This window comes from Quercus robur, chromosome 4 (assembly GCF_932294415.1).
Source record: "Quercus robur chromosome 4, dhQueRobu3.1, whole genome shotgun sequence".
Taxonomy (NCBI): Eukaryota; Viridiplantae; Streptophyta; class Magnoliopsida; order Fagales; family Fagaceae; genus Quercus; species Quercus robur.
Genome location: NC_065537.1, coordinates 39,862,835 through 39,888,377, shown reverse-complemented (window position 1 = coordinate 39,888,377; position 25,543 = coordinate 39,862,835). Strand labels below are relative to the sequence as shown.

Below are 25,543 nucleotides of genomic sequence, written 5' to 3'. Positions count from 1 at the left end.
TACAATGTGTTTAAATAGTTGAAAAAAAAACCTAGGATGGCTAGAAAACCTAAGGCGGTTAGGAAACCCTAAGATGGCTACGAAAGCATATAAAATCCTAATTTGACTAAACAACATTAAAAATACATAAAACAAGGAAATAAATACGCTAAACCTAAAATAATAAAAATTATATAAAAATACCAAAAATAATAAATTATAATAATTAAATAGTAAATTGTGTCCCACATCAAACCCCTACACTTGAAACAAAATCGTCCTCGAGTTGATAGTCGAAATTTGAAATCTTCTACTGCAAATAAACAAATACTTTGAATGCTTTAATAACTTGATCTGATTTTGAAACTTGAATTGTTCATAAAGTGTAGAATAAAATCTCTTTTCATCTACCTTTAATTTATTTGCAACATCAATCAACAAAGGGTTGATAATAAAATTATAATTTTCTACTCCAAGAAAATCAACATATTGTATGGTCATCTTCAAAAAATCATCTGAAACCTGGGGATTGTGAGTTGTGGACTCGTCCTCATATTTGACCTCAATTGGATCTTTTGCAATATTCTCGATAATTACCTTATCTTGATTTCTGTCATTATCCACAATCAACTCAACCTTCTTTATTTATATCTCTTCATCAAATTTTTTGACAAGTGATATCTTCAAGCTTCAATTTAACAACTTGTTGCAATTCTTGATCTTTTTTAACCACTTCAAAATTTTCTTTAGAAACTGGCTGCTTCTTGTCAACTTTCAAACTCGTCTTTTCTTGATACATAGACTTCGCTATGATAAATTTGGTTTTGTGGTTGACCTTTCATGTTTTGGACATATTGCTTTTCATATGAATATATAAATTTATAATCAATACTTGTGTAATCTAGTATATCATAATAGTCATTAGGAAACCATAAATCAATTAATACCCTTTTCATTCTTTTCCAAGAGTCAATTAGATGCTTACCTCGATGCTTTCAGTCAATTTGAATGTCTTCCGACCATTCCTCTACTTCATTGTCCAATTTACTAGATTCAAGCTATACTTTTTTTTCATCACAAATTTTCCAAAAATTAAAATACTCTTCCAAATTAATAAAATCCATCAAAATGGATTTTTCTTGTAGTTAGTGTGTCTATGAATATATTGATCATTGTTGTTGTGAGATAATTTCCTAGCAATAAGAGTAACAATTCCTTGTAGGATTTCGCCCACAATTTGCTGTCTCTCTTCACGAAATTGGTGGAACTCAGCTTTAGTGTGAACTACGTCTTCAACTTTGCTGTTGTGGTTGTGGTGGTTACTGTCATATCAATTAACTATCAGATCAGGGTAAGTCAAGACTCACACTACGTCTTCAACTTTGCTGTTGTGGTTGTGGTGGTTACTGTCATATCAATTGAGGAGTTGGAATTTTGTCCCTTAAGCAAGTCACAAATTGCGTATAAGAAGTTTGCTCTTCTTTTGCCACATGTCCATATCCATGCAAATATCTTGCGGGAGCAAAGCTCTTCAATTAGCCACAATAACCGAGGAGTGCTTTACCCAATTATAATGTAATTCCAAAAATACGTGAAAATTAAAGTAGATTTAATATGGAATTAAGCCAACAAAAATATGAAAATAAAATCATTATTGAATCATATCATGTGATAATGAATTCAATTACAATATGGTTTCAGACTGATTTTTGGTCATTTTTAGGTTTCTAGACTATTTTGGTCAATTTTTAGGCTTCGGGGTTATTTTGGTCATTTTTTAGGTTTCGAGGTTATTTTTGTCATTTTTAAGGTTTTGGGGGTATTTTGGTCATTTTTTAGGTTTTGGGGTTATTTTGGTCATTTTTTAGGCTTTGGGGTTATTTTGGCTAATTTTTTAGGTTTTAGAGGAATTTTGGTAATTTTTAGGTTTCCGGGGTATTTTGGTAATTTTTTGGATTTCAGGGGTATTTTGGTAATTTTTAGGTTTCAGGGATATTTTGGTAATTTTTTGGGTTTCGAGGGTATTTTGGTAATTTTTGGGTTTCAGGGGATATTTTGGTCATTTTTTGGGGTTTCGGGGGGTATTTTGGTCATTTTTAGGTTTTGGGGGTATTTGGGTCATTTTTTTTGGGTTTCGAGGGTATTTTGGTCATTTTGTAGATTTTGGGGTTATTTTTGTAATTTATAGGTTTTGTGGGTATTTTGGCAATTTTTAGGATTTGGGGGATATTTTGGTCATTTTTTGGGTTTTGGGGGTATTTTGGTCATTTTGTAGGTTTTGGGGTTATTTTGGTAATTTTTAGGTTTTGAGAGTATTTTGGTCTTTTTTTAGGTTTAAGGGGGTATTTTGGTCTTTTTCTTTATAGGTTTTAGGGGTATTTTGGTCATTTTTAAGTTTAGGTGTTATTTTGGTCATTTTTTAAGTTGAAGGGGTATTTTGGTAATTTTAGTGGTTTTGGGGCATTTTAGAGTTGGGTGATTTGTAGAAATAATAGTTGGATCATAATTGGGTCGAATTGGATACACAATTAAAACTCAATAAACATTAATGTTAATTGGGTTTAATTGAGTTAATACCCATTTAACCTAATTAATAATTGAGTGGGTTTGGGTCTCATTTAAGTGGGCGGGTTTGGGTGGTCAAATAGGTTTAGATTGATTTTGCCACTCCTAGTTCCAGTTAATTCAATTGATAAAATTTCTTATACTTGAATAAAAAATCAGATAAAAAAAAAATGAAAATAATAGTGATACCGATAGTGATATTTGAAATTTGAATATTTCATAGCTAAAAATCCAAAGCCTAGTGCTACCTGTCGTCTTCGCAAACGGAAGAGGCTAGAGAAGTAGGCGACACGGAATGAGCACTGTTTGGGTCGGTGGCGGGTAATCAAAATTACTTTATCTCAACCAAAAGAAAAAAGAAAAAAGAAAGAAGAAAAAACAAATTGCAAGAAGAAGAAGAAATAATGGAGGATCTGTATGCCTTAGACTTCGATGGAGTTCTCTGCGATAGCTGCGGAGAGAGCTCTCTCTCTGCTGTCAAGGTCCAGAGCTCTCTCTCTCTCATAAATTCTTTGTTTATTTTCTGAGAAATCAGATAATTTTGACCATGTACTTTTTTTTAGTTACTTATGTTTTTTTTTTTTTTTTTTGAATGCTTGTAGGCTGCTAGAGTTAGATGGCCTGCTTTATTTGACGGCGTGGATTCAACCACGGAGGATTGGATTGTTGATCAAATGTATAAAGTGAGTGAGCTCCTTTGCTTTTATTGTTTTTTTTTTGTACTTTTAATTTATATCCATGCATTATTTAGCTGGAAAAATAAAAATAAAAGAAACTTTAAATTATCTAATTCTACTAGAATTTGAGTTTTTATTTATTTATTTATTTTTATTATTTTTTTAAGTGGGTGTTTCGGTTTTAAAGAATAAATAAAGTTAATTCTTTGATTCCACAATTGGGTCAGTCCCAAACTTATGAACTGCTTCAATTGAAACTCTTCTTTGTCTTTTTAGTTTTATTCATTTATGTTATTTTGGACAGTAACAAAGTAGTTAAAAAAAAAAAAATCAAGAAAATCATTGATAAAACTTTGTATTTCACCCAGGTAATTAGCTTTGATGTCTGGCAATCATTTTCTTACTTTAAACAAAGATTTCTATCTCTATCCTCTTTGTTCAGTGATTGCCAAATTGATTTCCTGAACAATTCCTAGGTGAGACCCAGAGTTTAATCAATGGTTTTCTGTTTTTCTCTGCTACACTATCACTTTGAATAAAGAAAATGAATACTTCCTCACACATGTTTTGACAGTTAACTATGTGTTGTGGAAGTTTTTATCATCAATTTTAAGAAGCTTTTTATCAGTGCTTCACATCATGGTCTTGTATATAAGTGCTCAATTGGCATACTTTGAAGAATAGGACATACTCATCAATTTGTGTTTGTAATTATGGAAACTTCTTTAATAACAAGAGGCTAGTACTATTAATTTTTATTTTTTATTTTTTGAAATGGAAAAGATGAAAAATCCAATAATTGTGATGTCCAAATTGAGTCATGTCTTATACCATGGCAGGTGCGACCTGTAGTGGAAACTGGATATGAAAACCTCTTACTTGTGAGGTTATTATTGGAGATGAGAATACCTTCCATCCAGAAGTCCACGGTGAGTATATATCCACTCAATTCTGACATGAATTATTCATTGCATATGGAAACTCATGTTATCATTTCCGATTTATTATTGATTACATTAGCGCCAGTCTGCAAATATCTTAGACTGGGTATGATGATCATGCTTCTATCTGCTAGGTTGCAGAGGGACTCACAGTTGAGGGTATATTGGAGAACTGGTCAAAGTTAAAACCTGTTATTATGGAAGAATGGGCTGAGAATAGAGATGATCTAGTAGATCTTTTCGGAAAGGTCAGGGATGAATGGATGGAGAAGGACTTGGCAACTTGGGTTAGTGCAAATAGGTAAGAGATGCGATCAATCATGTAACACATGATGCACAAAAAGTAAAGCAATAGAGATATGGTACCTTTTATATGATATTAAGTAAACATAAATTCAATTTATAGCGCCGCCCCCCCCCCCCCCCCCCCCCCCCCGCCCCAATTTTTTTGAAGACTTTATAGGAGCTGTTTAAACTTTTTGAAAAAAGTTGTGGAGATATTGTACAAGGAGGCAATTCTTTTTAGAAATGAGGCATACTGACTATACTTGAATATACGCATCTGTTGGATCATAGGCATTTTTTGACAGAGCTTTCCAAGTTTGTGTTTTGAACCATTTTGGCTTTTATGCTAGTGGTGTTGGCATGCTTTATGAGGTTATTGGAAGTTGCATTCAGGGGATAATCTACAACTTTAGCAATGTCTTTTAAAGAAATGAAGCATACTGATTATGGTTGGAAATGTATGCAAGTTGGATAATTGGCATCTCTTCTATGAGTTTATTGAGATAAGTTTTCCTTTTTGTAGTTTATTTATTTTATTTTTAATAATGCAGAAAATGAATACTAATGAAATATCATTATATGCATGCAAGTTTATGCTGGCTTTTGTTATATCAAATTAGATCATTTCATGTAACTATGTTTGGCTACTAGTATATGATAGTGATGCCAAGTGCAGTTAAGTGTGTTGGGGGTGTGAGTAGTACTAGGATGGGTGACCTACTGGGAAGTCCTCATGTCGCACCCCTTTCTTTCTTTCTTCATTCTGCAGCTAAGGGGAAGATTTTTACATTGGATAATTTGAAAAGGAGGAATATTTGTGTTGTGAGGAATCTGTGAATCACATTTCACCTATGCGACTAGCTTATGTTCTTTTGTATTATGCTTGTTTGGTGTTTCTTGGGTGATGCCAAAACTAGTGGGGGAGTTGCTGGAATGTTGGAAAGGGTTTCAGGTGTCGTTGAGCTGTGGTTATATGGGGGGCTATCCCACTATGTCTCATGTGGACTGTTTGGAGAGAGCAAAATCATCGCATTTTTCAGGGTTAGGAACATTCCATTCTGGACATGAAACGATTTTTCTTGCAATCTTTGTATGATTGGATGTTCATGATGAGTGGTCTTTCCTTTTCCTTGTTGGTTGAATTTTTGGATTTGTGCTTGTTTTGCTGATTTTACTAGACTGTCGTAATATACTTCCTGTGTACTCAGAGGCTAGCATGTAAAACTGTTTCTGTTTTAGTAAATTTCATCCTTACATAGAAGTGAAGCCATGACAAGCTGAGCCTAGCATACGCTTGCTAAATTTTAGAAAGTGGATTAGAACTGTAAAGCCTAATGGAGTTCTAGTAGTCTGCACCAAATTTTCATATTATAAACCATGTCACATAAATATTTACTACTCTTGGCAAAAGAGATCCCCAAAATTGATCTTTTGATGCGTTTCTCCAGATTATATCCAGGTGTTCCTGATGCATTGAAATTTGCAAGCTCAAGGTTGTATATAGTGACCACAAAACAGGTATGGTATATTTCTTTTTCTTCCTTTCTTTATTTATTTTTTGATAAGGGAGACACTACTTTTGGCATTAGAGCCATTCCAATGCCTCATATTTCTGTTTGGATTGACCTTCCTATTTGTCAAGACATAAACTTGCAAGTTTCATTCTTAGAAAATGCAAAAATTTTTTTCATGTGTCATCTACCACTCTCTCTTTCCTATTTCAGAGCCGATTTGCAGATGCTTTACTGCAAGAGCTTGCAGGAGTGACAATACCGCCTGAAAGAATATATGGCCTTGGAACTGGGTTAGTAAGAGTTTTCTTTCTATGGCTTAGGAAATTGTTTGTATTTCTTTGACGCTTGGACAGGTTTTTATGTCCTTTTTTGATTTCATCTTTTTCCCTTCCCTGGTATACTAAATACTCTTTCCAGTCCCAAGGTAGAAGTGCTGAAGCAGCTTCAAAAGAAACCAGAGCACCAAGGACTGAGACTGCAGTAAGATATTTTGCTGCTTAAATGGTCTGTTAAATAAAACACATGAAATGCAGTTTTCGATTGTAATAATTATATTGCTTATATACTTGAGCACCTCATTGCTATTTGTCTGCAAATGTTCAACTGATCTGAAATCAATCCCACTCTATTTTAACCAGCTTTGTGGAAGATCGACTTGCAACCTTAAAGAATGTCATTAAGGAGCCTGAACTAGATGGGTGGAATTTATATCTAGGTACTCTCTCTCTCCTGTGATCAGTATCCCATGAATGGTTTCTATATTGTGAATTATTTTGGTAAAATTGTTGGGGGGGTTAAAATGCTAAGCTGGATTACCTGGAGCAGGGGATTGGGGGTACAACACTCAGAAAGAGAGAGAGGAAGCGGCTACCATTCCAAGGATTCATCTTCTTGAGCTCTCTGACTTCAGCAAGAAGCTGAAATAGCTGTCTCTCACTATATTGTGTCCTATTGAATTATTGATTATCAATTTCACATAGATGAATGAAAATCTTACTGTATCACTCAAGGTATGCAACAAATAAATTCAGAAATTCTCTCCTTTCTATCTTGAGGAACTGTTGGTTAGAGCTATTTGAATCCACAATAAAGGAACTTTGATTAGAGAGGTTAGCAGGATTTATGTACTAAAGGTTAGTGGATTTTATTCAGCCAAAAAAAGGGGGGCGGGGGGGTGGGGGAATGTTAGTGGATTTTGGTTCTGGTCATTCAACTGATTCATGGTCCTATGAGGGAATTGTAATATGAAGTCACCAATGTCATGTAGCATGCATGCCATGTAATAAGCTAATATATATATATATATATATATATATATAGGTATAGGCAAAGTTGAGAGAAAATCCAATTATGTTCTAAATTGGATTCCAATTGTTGTCTAATTTTGTGCCATGTATCCTATGTAAGTTTTTAAAATTTTTGTTCTAGAAGAGTTAATGAGGTGCAAAAGACGAAGATTCTAATATAAATAAATCATAAAAAGCCCAATAAAAAAAAAAAATTTGAAAGAGTAAACTCGTGTACATATACAAAAGAAATTAAAAAATAAAAAATAAAAGAGAGTATAATTTGGATCCATATATATGTATAATTGTACCGTGCATATGTACGGGTTATTTTCTTTTATTTTATTTTTTTGGTGTAGGCAAGTTTCAAATCCAAAAATTTTATTTGATGATAAAAAACTTTACTGGTTAAACTAAATTTAATTTACCCAATACCACATAATTCATATACGCATTTAGTTATTTAGTAAAAAAAGAAAAGAAAATATACCCATTTTGTTTTTATCACACGAAGCGTTTGGACATTCTTTTTTTTTTTTTTTGATAAATAATGTAAGAGTATTATTAATAATAAAAAATTGCCAAACCGAGTATATTGGGGATGTACCATGGGGGCACAAATCAAGAAACAAAAGAACAACGGTCAAGAAAAATAGAAAAGGAAGAACAAAAAAAATGAGGAAAAATCACACTCCATTCAAAGAGAGTACGTAAGAAAAAGGATTTAATCTCCAGCAAAGAGCGTTTACAACCCTCAAAGCTTCTAGCATTCCTTTCACGCCAAATGCACCAAATCAAGCAGTGAGGCACTAATTTCCAAACATCAATGTGACTATGTCGTGCAAACTTTCCTTGCTAAGCCTTAAACAACTCAAGAACAGTATGAGGCATAACCCATTGAATACCAAACAAGCAGAAAACCAAAGACCACAACTCCCAAGCTATGGAACAATGAAGTAGAAGATGATCCACCGACTCCCCACACCTCGTACACATATAGCACCAGTCAAGCACTATCACTTGCCTTTTACGAAAGTTATCTGTTGTTAAGATCTTACCTAAGGAAGCAGACCAAGAAAAGAAAGCTACCCTTGGTGGAACCTTCGATTGCCATATCATTTTCCATGGAAAGGAAACAAGATTAGGAGGATAGAAGGAACTATAATAACTTCTAACCTCAAAACCTCTATTCCTTGTAGGCTTCCAACAAACTTTATCTAGGCCAAACCCCCGCACTGACGAAGAATATACGAACTCCATAAACCGATCAAAGGCTTCTTCTTCCCAATCTTGTGGTGGACGACGAAATTGCACATTCCAGTGAAATCTCCCAGCTGACCAACCCATAACTTCAGCCACTGAGGAATCCTCTGACCTACTAAGAAAGTAAAGCTCCAGAAAGGCCTCTTGGAGGGTACAATCCCCACACCACACATGCTTCCAAAATTTCACTCTAGTACCGTCCCCTACATCATAAACAAGAAGTTTAAAGAAGTTCAACCAGCCACTTCTAATGTATCTCCACAAGTTGATCCCATAAGGACTTGTCACTTGCTTCGTACACCAACCACCCCAAATGTTCCCATATTTAGCCTCTATAACCCTCCTCCATAAAGCATTAGTCTCCGAGCCATACCTCCACAACCATTTACCTAGTAAAGCAGAATTAAAGGTACCCAACTGTCTAATACCCAACCCCCCAACCTGCAAAGGCCTACAAACCTTGGCCCAATTAAGTAAATGAATTTTAGGTTCACCTCCAATCCCATTCCACAAAAAATATCTCTGTAATTTCTCCATACGTTTAGCCACCTTACTTGGTAAAGGAAGAAGGGAAAAAAAGTATGTAGGTAAAGAAGATAGTGAGTTTTTAATGAGTGTCACCTTACCCCCTTTAGATAAATACATTCTCTTCCAACCTGCTAATTTCCTCTCCATTCTCTCTAGGATAGGATTCCAAACAGATAAGTCCTTAAATTTTGCACCTAATGGAAGGCCCAAATATTTCAAGGGTAGAGAAGATTGCCCACACCCCAACAGACCCACCAAAAAGTACCAACTTGGATTTCCCCAAATTAATATGAAGCCTTGACACCTCCTCCAATCTAGCAAGAATCACCCTCAAATTAGCAATCTGAGAAGGTTTAGCATCACAAAAAATCAGAGTGTCATCTGCAAATAAAAGGTGAGACACCATCACTGATTGACCAGCCGTACTACCCATAGAAAAGCCTGAGAATTCCCTAGCGGAGGCAGCCATATCCAACATACGACTTAATGCCTCCATCACAATATCAAACAACAATGGAGATAAAGGATCCCCTTGCCGAAGCCCCCTAGAACTTTCAAAGAAATCAGTTGGGCTACCGTTGATCAGGATGGAAAACTTTATAGTTGAAATGCAATACCTTATCCATTTTCTCCATTTCTCTGAGAAACCACAGCACTACAACATATACATCAAAAAATCCCAACTCACATGATCATACGCCTTCTCCACATCCAATTTACATAGCACACTCGGAACTCCTGACTTCAATCTACTATCAATACATTCAGAAGCAATCAAGATGGAATCCAAAATCTGTCTACCCTTCACAAAAGCATTTTGTAAATCCGAAATAAGCACATGGGCCACCCTACGAAGCCGATTAGCCAACACCTTAGAAATAATCTTATAAATCCCACCAACTAAGCTGATAGGCTGAAAATCCTTGACCTCCATAGCATCCACTTTCTTAAGAATAAGGGCAAGGAACGAAGCATTAAGACTTTTCTCCAACACCGCCTGAGTATGGAAATTGTGGAATACAACCATCATTTCAGATTTCAAAACACCCCAACAAGATTGGAAAAATGCCATGGAAAAGCCATTCGGACCAGGTGCCTTATCACCATTACACTCATGGATCACCTCAAACACCTCTTCTTCCTCAAAAGGCCTATCTAGCCAACTTGCATCTTCCACCGAGATGCTAGAAAAATCCACATCATCTAAGACAAGTTTGTGAGCCACCTCCTCAAAGTAAAGTTGCCTATAAAACTGAGAGATACAGTCTGCTATAGCAGCTGGGTCCGAAGACAGCACCCACCCACCATAAGCCTATCAATAGAATTAACCCTCTTGTGAGAGTTAGCTATATGGTGGAAAAATTTAGTATTCCAGTCTCCTTCCCTAACACAAAGAACTCTAGATTTCTGCCTCCAACATATTTCTTCCAACAAAGTTTCTTTTCCTAACTCATCATGAATTCTTCCCATTTCCCCCCTTTCCTCTGCTGATAATCCCCGACTCTTCTCCATGTTCTCTAGAACACTAAGATCCTTCCACAATTTTTTAATCCGAGCTTCAACATGACCAAACACCTCCACATTTCATTTTTTCAAATCATTTTTAAGGAGCTTTAATTTATTGGCCAGAATAAAACTCGGTGCACCATGAACCTGGTAGGAATCCTACCAAGACCGAACCCTATCCACAAAACCTTCATCCTTAAGCCACATATTCTCAAATCTAAATGGCATACACCCTCTCTGAGAAGAGCCACCCTCAAGGACAATTGGGAAATGATCTGAGCACAACCTAGACATCCGTCTTTGTGAAACTATTGGAAACTTATCCTCCCAATCTGCAGAGAACAAAAACCTATCCAGCCTAGTCTTTGAGGCAACTTCTCTATCATTTGACCAAGTAAAAGTACCCCCTTGCAATGGCAAATCAATTAGACCCTGCTTCGAAATAAAATTGGAAAACTCCCGCATAGCAGTAGTGAAAGAATTAGACCCCAATCGTTTGGAAGGGAACCAAACCACGTTAAAGTCACCACCCACATGGAACGCTCCACCATCTATTCAAGCCACAAAGTTCTTCCCATAAAAACCTCCTGTCTCGGAGTAGATTAGGACCATAAACACCAGTAAACGCCCAAACAAACTGATCTGACACACTTGTAAACTTACAAGAAACCGAAAATCTCCCTACTGCTTCCTCCATTTTATTCACTACCCGAGTATCCCACATCACTAACACCCCACCAGAAGCTCCACAACTACCTAAATAAGACCAATCAACATGTTGGCCACCCCACAAACTACGAATCACCGCTCTATTAATTAGCCCCATTTTGGTTTCTTGAAGACAATTCACATCTGGCCCTCATTTCCTAATCAGATTTCTCACCCTGTGCCTGTTATCCTGCTCATTCAACCCCCTAACATTGCAAGAAATAATCTTCACATTCATTGATAAGGCACAACAGCCCACTCAGAACTTGCACTCCTTGCTTTATTTGGATTATACTCAACATTCAAAGAAGACAACAAATTTTTCAACTCCCACTGACCTTTCTGACTTGACTTGACCAACTTCGTCTGTTCACCCACCACAAGTTTCTGTTTATCTTTCTTTCTAGCCTTTATGGCTAATAACAATCCCGTAATCTGCTCCTCAAAACCTTCCAACGAAGTGCCCACAGATTTCTTAAAAGCCTTTATCCTATTAGTTACCCATTGTGATAGTTGACAATTATCCACACTGTCCTTACACCCAATCTCCTTCACTTGACTGGACACCAACTCCAACGGACCTTCAGTGACCAAAGGTACCACAACTAATAGCTCATCACCTCTCTCACAACACCTCAACCTTTCATCAAATTCCCACATCTCATTCTCTGTCCCGGGAACCACAGACAAAGACTCTACGAGCCCAACATCCTCATCTGTCCAACTAAACCTCTGCCCTGCATTAGTAATAGACACATTACTTGGTACACACTCACCTCCAAACTAGAGCAGACTGACATACAATCTGGAGATCAATACAAAGACAATGGGATCACTAATTGCCTACCATCACGCAATTGTAGCATCCATTCTTTGGAATTTCCCCAAGACTTATCCAAGTCTCCAACCAACTCCCTAATAGTTGGGCTCGGTAGATTAACTCCCTCAAACTCAAAATCATCCCTAATAGCATCCATTTCAAATTGTTGTTTTACTATGCTGATTAACATGTCTTGTGTGATATGAAGCCAATCTTGAGTAAATTACCATCGATTTTTGTCATCAAATATATTTAATTCATAATTCTATTTCATAACATTGGATCAAATAAAAATAATTATCTTCAAACGGAAACTGAGTATGAAATTATAATCTTTAAAATTATTTTAAAATCTCTTCGGCCTTTAAAGCTTCAAAAATTCAGACAAGAAAGTCCAAATCTGCAATGACACTTGTATTTGGATTATGAAAACACTTTTTTGATATCTTTACCGTCTAAAAAGCTCCATATTTTTCCCCTACACAATCTACTATTGTATATAACAGTAAGATATCAATTTCAATAGCCGAGGATTCTGGCCTTTTGCCCCTTTTGGGCAAAATATTTGGCATTATGCCCCTGTTTCGAAACTATATAGGGGCTTGCCCCTGTTTCGATACTCGATTACCGTATAATCGAGTTACTTAAATAACTCACCTATTATGAAGCCGAATTCTGGGCAGGTTCCTGCCACACTGGTAGTCTAGCCTAGCTTTTGAGCAATAAAATATTTCCACATTACTGTTTGTAACTCAGCAATGGGGAAACCGAGTTACAGTGAACCCGATCAATTGAAAATCGAGTTATTAATGTTACTATGCTCTGGTATAATCGAGTTATTCTGCTATTCTGACGCCATTTCACATTAGTTATTTGCACTTGAAGTTGAACCCGAAGAGTGGGAAATCGAGTTATTAATGCTATATCTGCTTCTCATGCAATTCTCCTCATCATTTTCAAATATTCTCCTCATTTTAAGAATTTTCTGTCAGAAGTTGGTGTTATCTCTCTATCATCTCAGGTGAGAAACTTATTTTCTTCTTTGAAATACATAGAGAATTTTATTGTGTAGGTAAACGTAGTTGTAGATATTATAAAAGTTTATCAACCATAATGTATGTTTTTGTTAGAGAAAAATTTTCATTTAATAGGTTCTATTACTTGTGCTTTGGTATTTTCTTGAATGAGTGTTATGTGAGTAGATTAGGGTTATATTAGTTGTTTGGTGTTGTTTGATGTTACAAAAAATGTACAATAAGCTATAGAAACGGTGATGAGTGTTATGTGTGTACATTGGGTTATATTAGGTCTTTGCTGGTGTAAATTTCATTGACAAAAAATGAAAATCTTTAGATTTGCTAAAACTAATAAATAGTTAATCTTTAGATTTGCAAAAGTTGAATGTACATACTCATCATTGGTCAGACATTAAGAACAACATTTTGTATTGCACACAACGTGTAGACATTAACAATAACGTCTAATGTTTATGTTCAAATTTGAGTGTTAGTATTTCATTTTTAGCATGTAATAGTACACAAATTTATGAATGTCTTTGTCGTGTACCATCTTATGCAGCATTACATTATTTACCAACAGTTGATGCACACTGTTAACTTGATTATTTGATGTTATTGTATTCAGTGTCAATGTCTGGTTCTGACAACCCACAACTCTATAGGCCTCACGATGTGTTCATTGCTATGGGTTGTTGCTGGGTATTGGAAGATGAGTTTAGCTATCCAATTAATCCAAATCTGTGAAATAGTGCTTACGTTCACAATGCCATGAGACAAGAGTGGGCTTGGTTATTTCGTGAACAGCAAATGTTTTATGATGAGTTGGTTGGTTTTAAGTTACCAGTGCCTCGGCAACTCGCATCGCAGATGCCCAGAGACACGATCGACGAACTTCGTAAAGTATTGAACCACATAAGAGAAGAAAATAATCGAATAAGATACGTCTTAATCGATATCGGACCCAAGTCGAGATTCGAGAGTCAGTGGAGGGAGGGTGGTACGAGCATGCACAATTCATGCAATCAGTTCTTGTTGATCCTATTTATCAGTCAGACGTGGAGATGTCAGATGAAGAGTAATCGTATCGTGGTGTAATTAGACTTTGTTGTTTAACTATTTTGCTTAACTATGTTTTAAATGTATGTGTGTCACTGTTGTTGCATTTGTACTATGTAAATCTTATTATTGATTGTGAGGAGCATGCACGTTATTCGTAATCTAGTTTATTCCCACAGAAAGCATAAAAGTTAAATATTCCCACACATGATGTTTTTCAATAAGCATCTACAACATAACACAGAAAACTTAAAATAACTTACATGATGTCACCAATATGCATGCATTGCATATTGAACACTAACGCTACTAACATTATTAACTTAACCCTAGACATAACACACATACCATATAGGCATTCACTCTGACAGGTAGTCCTTGTAGTTGAGGACATTGTTACGTTCCATCGGAGTGAGTTGCCTGTTCATTGCGGTGGCCAACTCTTTTGCTAGCTGTAGCATGTGATACCTAGACCTACAGAGTATCATCAGATTATTCTCTTTTATTTTTCATTTTTTATTTTTATTTTTGTCACTGCACGCTCATATTGGTGCATGTTTTGCTGTGACAGTGTGAGCGAGACACGGTCGACAAGAGGCGCTCCGAGTTGCACGAGATCATCGTGCAGAGCGTTGGACTCGTTCACGCGAAAGTCCCACTCCCGCCATTGTCCAGCATAGTATTCCCTCTTGTCGGAATCTCTCTCCCTCCTATAGTTATCTGGAAAACAAGGTAGCATCCAATTGCGCATTGACATTGGAAAATGTGACTTCTAATCGGTATGTGTAGATGTTTTGCAAGGGTAGATGTATATGAGACTTCGGTATGTGTAGATGTTTTGCAAGGGTAGATGTAAATGGGACTGAGACATTATATAGGAGTTTTGCAAGGGCAAGTATTCACGTGGATGTGACTATATGTAAGGGTAAGTATTCATGTGAATAAAGATGATATGACTCGACATTGTATTGTTCAGTGAGGTGTTGAGGAGCACAAGCAAAACTACGAACATGACTTGGCTATACAGTGACACCTGTTGGTGCATGTGGTTCGCTGAGGCAACTATTTGATATTGCTATAGCTTGTGCTACAGTAGAAGGCTGGTGATGTGTACTGCAAAGGAGGTTGTGTGTTTATTCACGTGTAGAGTATTCAACATTCCTATGCTTCATCTGACATGACTTGACGAGACAGTGCTGAGCTGTGTTAAATGTTTCATAAACTTTTCAGGGATGCTCTACATCTTTGAAAACGGTGCATTGCAAAAGGATGCATATTTGTGTATTGATGTGCGTGTAGGTGATATGACTGGATAGGGTTCACGTGAATATTATTCAGCATTCTTGTGCCTCATCTGACATGACTTGACGAGACAGTGCCGAGCTATGTTAAATGTATCATAAACTTTTCAGGAATGCTCTGCATCCTTGAAAATGGTGCATTGCAAAAAGGATGCATATATGTGTATTGATGTGTGTGTAGGTGATATGACTGGATAGGGTCCACATGAAGACTATTTAGCATTCCTATGCTTCATCTGACATGACTTAACGAGATAGTGCCGAGCTGTGTTAAATGTATTATAAACTTTTTAGGGATGCTTTGCATCCTTGAAAATGGTGCATTGCAAAAGGATACATATCTGTGTATTGACGTGCGTGTAGGTGATATGACTGGACAGGGTTCGACAGTGCGAAGCACTATTGAGCAGCACATGCAGCATTGCAAAGTGTATAAGTAGAAATGGTGGACAGCTCACCCCCAAAATTAATGCATAAACTTTGAAGGGATGCTCTATATTTTCACGTGAGTGTGGATGGGTAGTTGTGGTCAGGGTTCAACAGTACTGAGCTATTCATCATAGCTACACTCACTACTCCCTATGGTGGTATTTGGCAAGTGGGATTGAAGAAAGCTGATAATAACATTTGGTTTTGTAATGGTTGGTAGGATTTCGTTGAATACCATTCTATCTGTTATGGTTATTTTTTAGTCTTCAGATATGAAGGAAATTCAAGCTTCCATGTTCTTATATTTGATAAGACTACCACTAAGATTCAATATCCACCCAACAAGAACTGTAAATTGGAAGATCATCAGATAGAAATAATAGACTTAGATGAAGATGATACAAACATATCCCTTAGCTGATTTGCCTACAAAACATGAAGTCAGACAAAAGTTTGTTACGAAAAAACTTTCTTGTACATATAGAGGAAGAGCGAATGAGTGGTTAGCCTAGTTTGGATGAGTCTGTATGTAATGTATCTATATAAAGTAGTACACTAGCAAAACTAAGATACACGGATACGGGTATATGATACAACGACTCATGGTGTCATATATATGAATTATTCGTATTATTGAATCATATGTGTGGTTGGTATGTGTGGTTTGGATGAGTTTGTATGTATTGAATCTATTAAATTTTCCTACAAGTAATGTGCAATAAATCTAAGTTGGGTGATGAGTGTTATGTGGGTAACATTTCAAATTACACAGAGAGAATATTGAAAACATCAACATATCTAAGCAGAGGACATTGTCCAACCAAGCACAAGAATCATATGTAGCAACAAAAAACAACAGGGAAAGAATGAGCAAGTGATTCATATACACTTAGCCAATCCATTGACAACATTGCAACATACTGATATAGCAATGTAATACATTACTAGTTTCATGTCACGCATGGTGGAAGGGAGTATTATCTTAAACAAATGTGAGTGTTTACACCTCGACGGTGATGGTCCCAGTTGGGCCCCACTCTACTCCGGCAAGTCCTTGCTTTAGGAGCCATATGGTTTTTCTGTGAAAGAGTGGTTGGTGTGTGGGGTTTGGATGAGTCTGTATTTTCAGAATGTATGAAATTTTCAGTTTAAATTTTCATATGTAGTAACAAAGAACAGCAGGTAAAAAATGAGAAACTGATTTCATTTAAATTTAGCCAAAACTAATGAACAGTTAATCTTTAGATTTGCAAAAGTTGAACGTACATAATCATCATTTGTTAGACATTAAGAACAACATTTTGTATTGCATAGAATGTGTAGTCATTAACAACAACGTCTAATGTTCGTAGGTAGAAATTTCTGGAAGTCATCATTGCTTGAATTTGAGAAGTCTGAAATATCTCTTTCATCATCTAACGCAGTAATTTCATTAATAGACTTCATGGCTCACTCTTGCGCCTTCCCCTTTAGATGCTTCCTAGCTTTTTGGATTGCGTGAAAATGGTCTAGTCGCCTTTGCATTTGATTGTTCTCTTGTTCAAGAAGAGCAAGTATGTTGGCAAGTTCATCTCTAGGTAACTTGACTGAGCGTGCCTTAGGAACTCGTAACCTGTGCCATCGACAATACACCTCCAACTCACATCTCTTCTCATATAGGGTTGACCATGGTGGTTTTGCTACGGTGAACTCTATTGCGGTGGCATCTATACTTAGTTTTGTGGGTTTGCCGACCATGATGTGCTCGACGCTTCCAAGACTCTCGTACGTGTATATTGGCATATTAACGAAATCTCTCTTCTTTTCGACCCATTTCCCTCCATAGTGGTCTGTGTATGTCTGTAGTTGTTGATTTGCTGGAACTTCTTATGATCCACATGTTGAAGTAGATCCAAACTTGTTTCGCATTTTACGATTTGACATTGAGTCGTTGCGACTCATAGCTTACTCAATCTATGAAGTTAGTGGGGGTAGAAAGAAGATCATTATTGTGGTGCATTTATAACCTCATTTCATGGTCCAAGCATTACAATAGAAACTTATTAGGGCTTGTCATGTCAATGCTGGCTAGAAAAACACTATATGAACAGGGTCATAAATGTTACCAATGTCATGTGTCTAGATTCATGTGGGGACCACACCAATTTAAATATGAAATTAGTGTCTAATTTTCTCCATCTGTCTAAATTTAACTGGGATCAGTTGTAATTACGATCACTTTCATATAGAAGTTAGGTGAAAGTTAGCTGTGCTCCTTTTTATTTTTATTTTTTTCCCCACACCCGCGTATTTTCAGGTTCACCTCCCCTTCTACAATAATCAAAACCCAAGATCATTCCTCTCCTACTCAGCTAACGGTGCATGGTCCCAGTTACCACACCAATTCAGCCACCTTAACATGCAGCTCCCCTCTTCTTCAATGAATGCTATTTATCTATCTTATATAGGAAGAGGTTCTCCATCTATTCTGATTTTACTTTTCTTTACAAGTTTAATGGTCCTGGTTTATGCTCTGCAAAACAAATTCCAACCATTCCTAAGGTTTGATTACTCCTTTCTTTCATCTGCCTATACTTTCTTTCCTTTTTGTCAAAAAAATTTTATTGTCTAATTATATAATTTTATTGTTTTCCTATGATTGATGTTGCATGTTTATTTTCCGTTTCATAACAAGTTGCAAGGAAACTGACAATTTTAATGGTCATGGTTTATGCTTCCTAAGGTTTAATTACTTCTTTCTTTCATCTGCCTATACTTTTGTTCATTTTTGTGAAAAAATTATATTGTTCAATTGTATAATTTTTTTTGTTTTCCTATCACTGACGTTGCATGTTTATTTTCTGTTTCATAGGAAGTTGCAAGGAAACTCCGAATTTTACTGCTCCTGGTTTATGCTATGCAAAACGAATTCCAACCATTCCTAAGGTTTGATTACTCATTTCTTTCATCTGCCTATGCTTTCCTTCCTTTTGGTGAAGAATGTTTATTCTTTAATTATATGATTTTTTTCTTTCCTATGACTTATGTTGTATGTTTATTTTCTGTTTCAGAACAAGTTGTGAGGAAACTAGGGAATTGTTTGAATTGAAATTGAGAGTTCTGATAATGCATTAATATTTCCATGATATATTTCAAAAAACTTGTTTATATTGCACACACAGGGCTGTCTCCCCATGCTTTAGAAATTGAATTTTGAAACAGATTTGGTTCTACTTCTTCTTCTTCCCTTGATTGCGTAATAGTATATTCTGTTTTATGTGTGTACATTTTTGGTAACTTATATGATAAAGGGTCTTTAAACAGCTTATTGTCTTAACAAAGGTCATCATCTATGTTTTTACAGTTTATGTCCTTATTTGATGTGCTTTTTTCCCCCACAGGAGATTGTCATAAAATTGGAAAACTCTGTTGCCAATGAACTAGGCTTTTTAACTACTTATTTCCTTACCAAAGGTCAATTATTTTTTATTGTTTATGTTGTTATTATTATTGGTCAATTATTCCTATGCCTCATCTGACAAGTAGTTAGCTGTGATTTTCCATAGTACCTGCTTATTTTGTTAACAAATGTCAATTTTTTCCCCTGTTTATATTGTGATTGCAGTATGGTTAGTATTTAACCCTGATAATGTATAAATAATTGCTTATTTTCTTGGAAAAGGTTAGCTACTTTTTTACTGATAGTATTGTTATTATTACTGGTAAATTATATGACTTCTTGTTAATATGCTTTTCGTTAGAGCTTTTAACATTTTTGTTTTTTATGGTATTCACAAACTACCAGAACTTTGTATTTTCCCAGCTAATAAATTTTCAAGTAATTAACAAATATGGTGAGTGGTTAGCGGTAATGTTGTGTTAGTGGTTCGATAATTATGGAACAAGTATATTATTTGAGATAGTTATGGATGAAGCACGAGCTAGAAGGTCAAAAAGGCGTTTGATTTAAAAAAAAAAAAAAAAGAGGCATCCAAACTCAAGTAGAGATGTGTTGTAGAAGTGAAGTGGATCCTGGCAATCTATTTGATGTTTGTATTTCGTATGGTCCTGGTACCTTTGCCCTTCAATGTAAAACCATCAATGGAAATCTATTTGAGGTACCTAGAGAAGTATGGTTTTGGTATTTATACCTTTGAATGTCATGATAAAAATGGTGCTACTAAGAGATTGAAGTCGGGAAAAACTGTGGGAATTATCAACAAACAATTAGTGAAGGCTCCTATTATTATTTTGGTAATGTGGAAAATACGCTGGTGCTGTCTCAATTGAATGATGAAATCCTCCAAAGATGTGACAAAGAAGTTATAGTTGACAGCTTATTAGATGTTCCTGTGGATGTGATGGTAGAAGAGGTGACAACTTATTTTATTCCAAATAGTGTGAATACTATCTTTGGGAGCACTTCACATGAATCCAATACTATATCAGGTTAGCCTTTTGTTATACTAATAATGTGCAATGGCAGTTTGGAATCTATCTTTGCACTACTAATCATGGTAAATTCTGCAGATGATCTTCGCAATGAGCACTTAATCCATGTGATAAACCCTATCGAAGTTGTTGGTGATCTTCGCAATGAGCACTTTATCTATTTAATTGTAGAGCTAAACAAGTTGGTTCCAATAGCTACCAATTATATATTTGACATTCTAACTAAAACATGATTTTGTTCTAGATTCTTTACATTTAAATAAAGCTTGCTAAAGAAGTTATTTATGCTCTTTTTCAAAATTACTTCCTCTCATTAGTTGGTAATTAGTTTAGTTGTGCTCACTGTTGGTTCTGTACCCTTTTCTTTTAACTGGCCTCCTTCTTATGCCACATCTCTTGATTGATAGATTTATTGATAGATTTAGTTGTGCTCACTGTTTTCTGAATTACTGTTTTCTCGAGTATCTCATATAGGTTTTCAATGCATGATGTGTAAATCATTGTAGGCAAATATTTCAGGTTGCAACTGTTGTTGGGGGAAATATCACCTCACAAGTAAGACCAAAAAACCCTTTCAAAGTGACACAATTTAGAAAACTGCTCGTGGGGAAACTTCTTTCTATTTTGTTATTCTCCAATTATTTGCAAAAACAATTATCTGTCCCGTAAAAGAAAAAGATTTTGATTTTCATATTTCCATGGACCAAAACTTTTTCAGTTTAACTCCATCTATTTTAATATCAAATTGCTCAAGAAGAGTTAATATTAGTATATATTCTAAAATGTTCACCATAAAAGAGTTTCTAGAAAATTTTTCATTATAGATAATTTATTTGAAAATTGATTTCATTTAAACAAAAAAAAAAAAAAAAAAAAGAAAAAAAGAAAAAAGAAAAAAGAAAAAAGAAGAAGAAAAAAAAAACACTCTATGACCGGATCTAAAGGAATTTACGGAGGCATTGTAGGCTGAAGCGAATGTGTGCATCATTGGCCAATTTGGTGTTGGATTTTAAGGGAATTAGGCTGCTTGAAGTGGTAATTTATGCTACTTTTTTCCTAATGTAATTTACACTACTCTTATTTAGAGGGTATTATGTAAACAAGTTTTTACATGTAATTTACAGTATTTTTTTTAAATGTAATTTATGCCACTTTATTTTAGAGGGTATTATTATATTATATATTTGAGCTATTGGATAATGTTACCCAATTTAACCCTCACATGAAGTGGTTGTTATCTAAGAAATTGTTGTAAACATATTTCTTTTGTAACATAAATTATATTTATCATTTGTATAATTCTATGTGACATTTCCTCTTTTATCGACTATTACTTTACTGATCCATAAACAATGTTACGTACATTTTCTCAGTTTTAAGGGTAATTGATATCTTTGAAATTTAATTTCTTTTTAACTTTTGTTATCGGTGTGTAGTAAGTGGCTAAACATTATTGATTCCTTCACCGTGAAATAAGTATATTTGAAATTTCAACTCTTTTTCACTTTTGTTATGGATGTGTAATAAGTGGGATTTTTTTAAACGTGTAGTTTTTCTTATTTTGATAAATTTTTAAATGAGGATAGGGTCACACGAATTCCCCACCTTAATCTTTTAAATTTCCCTAAATATAAGGATATGGATGGAGAAGTGGAAACACAAAACAAATCAGTGACAGGAAACAGGAAACATAGGTATTAATTATTAAAATAAATCTATATAATGTTCATCCAAAAGTATAAATGTGTATGAGTACGGCAAATTTAATCTAATTTTAACCATAAACTAGTCTTTGAGCACGCGCGTGCTCAGAGTCTCTTCAATTTTTTGGGCAAGGGTTAATTTAGAGCATTTATTGTAATTTGGGATTACTACATTTTCCAATAAAAAAAAAAAAAAAAAAAAAAAAAACCTAGGGGTGTGATGAGTATTATGTGCGGTGAAAAAATTTTCCATGACAATGCCGTACTTTTTTTTTGGGAAAATATAGTAATCCCAAATAATAATCAATGCTTTAAATTAATCCTTACCCACAAAAATAGAACAGTCTCTGTGCACGCGCGTGCTCAGAAGCTAGTATCTGTTTAATCTACTTTTATGATCTCTTTTTATTTTTTTGGTATAGCCATTGCATAACTAATTGATAATGCATCTGATGAGGTAGGTTCCTTTCTGTTATCATTTCAATGATTGTAGTTTTTCTTCAAATATGCATATGTTATCAATGAGGTTACTTTATCCACATTCCAGTTGAAGGAAAAAAAGAAAGAAAAGGATCATTCAATATAAAAGTCATCACACATTAAGAGCATTGGATACATCATTCTTAGTTATGACAAAACTTTGACCTCGAATCCAAGTACCCAATTTATCATCAGAACGAATATGGAGATTGGAATAGAACTCTCTAATCAGGGCAACTGGAGGGGGTTGTAAATCTTTACATAGAGACAACTAGTTCCTACATTGTAGATTCCTATGGACAGCAAGAGGTAATTCTTCTAGATTGATTTGTCGTTCCAACCAAATATTCCTATACTGAATTACGTTTTCAAACCTTTGCTCGTTTGTAATTGTTTGACACGTTATTTAATTAAACACAATTGCAGGCTTAGATGAGGAGGCAGACACTCTTTTGTCTTTGGTTTTAATGGTTTTAGACTTCTTAGGAGCCATAACTAGGATCTATAGGTGGGAATGAAAGCACAATAGAAAACCAATATTTAGAACTGCGTTAGAGACACATAAACACAATGTACATATGCATGACAAAAAGACTATATGAGAGTGACGCACAATTGGGGCATGAATAAATGCATTGAAATGATCAATTTTTTGTATGTACATGAAAATTGACCCATACAGTCAAGTTATTTGAAAAACTTGCGAACCCACAGTGTACATTGTGCAGTGGGTGTAAAACCAGTCACTACCATCCATCAAACTTACCACGGTGGTCAATTTTAGGCAATTATACCAAATTCAACAAAACCCCAAATTCCACAAAGAACAAGATTGGCGAATGAACCAACATGCATACCCAGATGTGAAAATTTTGAATATAAACAATAGAGAACATGTTGCCAACATGCATACATAACAACCTATGAACCAGTTTAGATCAAATGAAGCAATTAATCAAAATCCCCAAATTCCCAATATGAAGACATGAACCCTAATTTCTCATTTTTCACAAATCATGCATTCTTCGCAATTAAAGGGTAGAAAACATGTGTACAACATCCATACAAAAAAACCCATTACATATTTCACGTTAAAACACCCACACCCATGAAAATCCCCAAATTCCATATTAACATGAACCCTAAATTGAATGGGCCTGTACAAATCAGCTATGTTTATGTAATTAAAGGCTACAAATCATATGAACAACATGCATATGTAAAAACCCATGAGCCATTTCAGACCATAACACCCAAAATCATGAAAATCCGCACACTTGCATAGTTCGAAATTTCAGCTTTTACAGGGAGATTAATGCAGGATTTTCAATTAATTTGAATAGGAAGCAAGGGTAAAAGAGTCTTACTACAATTGAGGATCGATGTTTGGAACCTGGGAAGTCGCTTTCGAGCTTGAGGAATCGAGAGCAATCAACTGCTGCTTTCATGGGGAGTCCAGTGCAGCAATCCAACAACAGCTATGTTAACTCTGACCTATCCAAATAAGGAGAATCCACATAACTCGATCTTCCCATTATCGAGTATCATAATACTCGCAAAATATAAAGTCGAGTTTTATAAATGTGACCGATCCAACACCAATCGAATAACAATCGCTTTATACAGACAAGTTTGGCTGGACTTATGCATTTTCGATGGGTCGCACCCCAGTTTCGACTTATCAAAAATTCTTCAGAAATACTTGACTTTACTAACGTCAAGTTATTCTTTAAAACTCGCTTTCTCGGAGACCGAGTACTATCTGGTTGTGGTGATTTAATCCCGACATATTACTCGATATCTACAGTATCGAGTTACTTAATAAAACTCACTAACTCTAAAGCCAAGTTCTATACATGTGACCGATCCAATACCAATCGATAATAATCGGTTTTTACAGACAATCATGGCTGGACTCATGAATTTTTTCGATGGGTCACATATCAATCGAATAACAATCGCTTTATACAGACAAGTTTGGCTGGACTTATGCATTTTCGATGGGTCGCACCCCAGTTTCGACTGATCAAAAATTCTTCAGAAATACTTGACTTTACTGACATCGAGTTATTCTTCAAATCTCGCTTTCTTGGAGACCGAGTACTGTCTGGTTGTGGTGATTTAGAAATGACTACATATTACTTGACATTGATAGTATCGAGTTATTAATATTACTCGTTTCTGCTGTCAGCTACAGCTCAGTTTTAGCTATGTTATGTTTATTACAATGTTCATGAAGCAACAAGTGCATTGCATGCAACACACTTGTTGCTTTTGAGATTGCCCCTCCTATAAATATGAATGCAACCAAGTTGTAGAAGTTGGAAATCATACTAAACAGCTTAGTGAAACCCCATCTAGTGAAACCCCACTACTTGCAATAACGGAAATTTACATGTAACTGAATTGTTCGCTTGACTGGCTTAGTGAAACCCCATCTAGTACATAACATTAATGCCACTAACAAAGTGCATGACCACATAAGTATAGAACTTAGTATCAACTTCTAAGAAAAAAATGACCAATCTAACATCGTCTTCTTGTCATGTGCCTGTTCAACTGGTGTCGTTCGGGTGCTTCCAATTAAAGAGGTAGGGATCATCTTGGCTGCGCTATGTATGTCCGTTATCACCCATCCACCTTGGCTGCTGTACCTACGATAAACAGTTTAAATATGTTATGTACACTGGACCTATATAAGTTATTAACATGCAACATAGCCACAACAATGCGAAGATTCATGACTTACGACGAATAGTGTGACAAAACAATTGAACAACCTCATTTGCCTATCCATGCATGAACACCAATGTTTGTTTCATGGCTAGTCCAAATACTTACTATGGTAATAGAGAACAAAGAAACTACTACTAAGTTGTTAACAGTCATGTAACGATTTATATGACAAAAGTTGTAGGAGATATACGACCTTTACCTATGATGCAGCTCCACCGCTTGTTGACTTCGCATTTCGAGTAGGACATCTTCTACGGTTGTGCCCCTCTTGGCGACACAACCCACATCTTGACTTGGGTCCATTCTCGATCCATAG

The 25,543-nt window shown here is 35.5% G+C and overlaps 1 protein-coding gene across 2 annotated transcripts; it reads left to right on the top strand.

Annotated features, from left to right (window-relative positions):
- The first annotated feature begins 2,807 nt into the window (after window positions 1-2,807).
- Window positions 2,808-7,074, top strand: LOC126721666 (uncharacterized). Of its 2 annotated transcripts, XM_050424716.1 has the most exons (9): window positions 2,810-3,026; window positions 3,147-3,227; window positions 4,061-4,150; window positions 4,297-4,463; window positions 5,896-5,965; window positions 6,172-6,251; window positions 6,379-6,441; window positions 6,600-6,676; window positions 6,787-7,074. In XM_050424716.1, exons 1-9 carry the CDS (start codon window positions 2,949-2,951, stop codon window positions 6,885-6,887), a joined length of 807 nt encoding a protein of 268 aa, XP_050280673.1. In that variant the 5' UTR covers window positions 2,810-2,948; the 3' UTR covers window positions 6,888-7,074. The 2 variants fall into 2 exon arrangements, with proteins under 2 accessions (XP_050280674.1, XP_050280673.1); XM_050424717.1 differs by lacking the exon at window positions 6,787-7,074 and having other exon boundaries at window positions 2,808-3,026; window positions 6,379-6,465.
- Window positions 7,075-25,543: the final 18,469 nt, after the last annotated feature.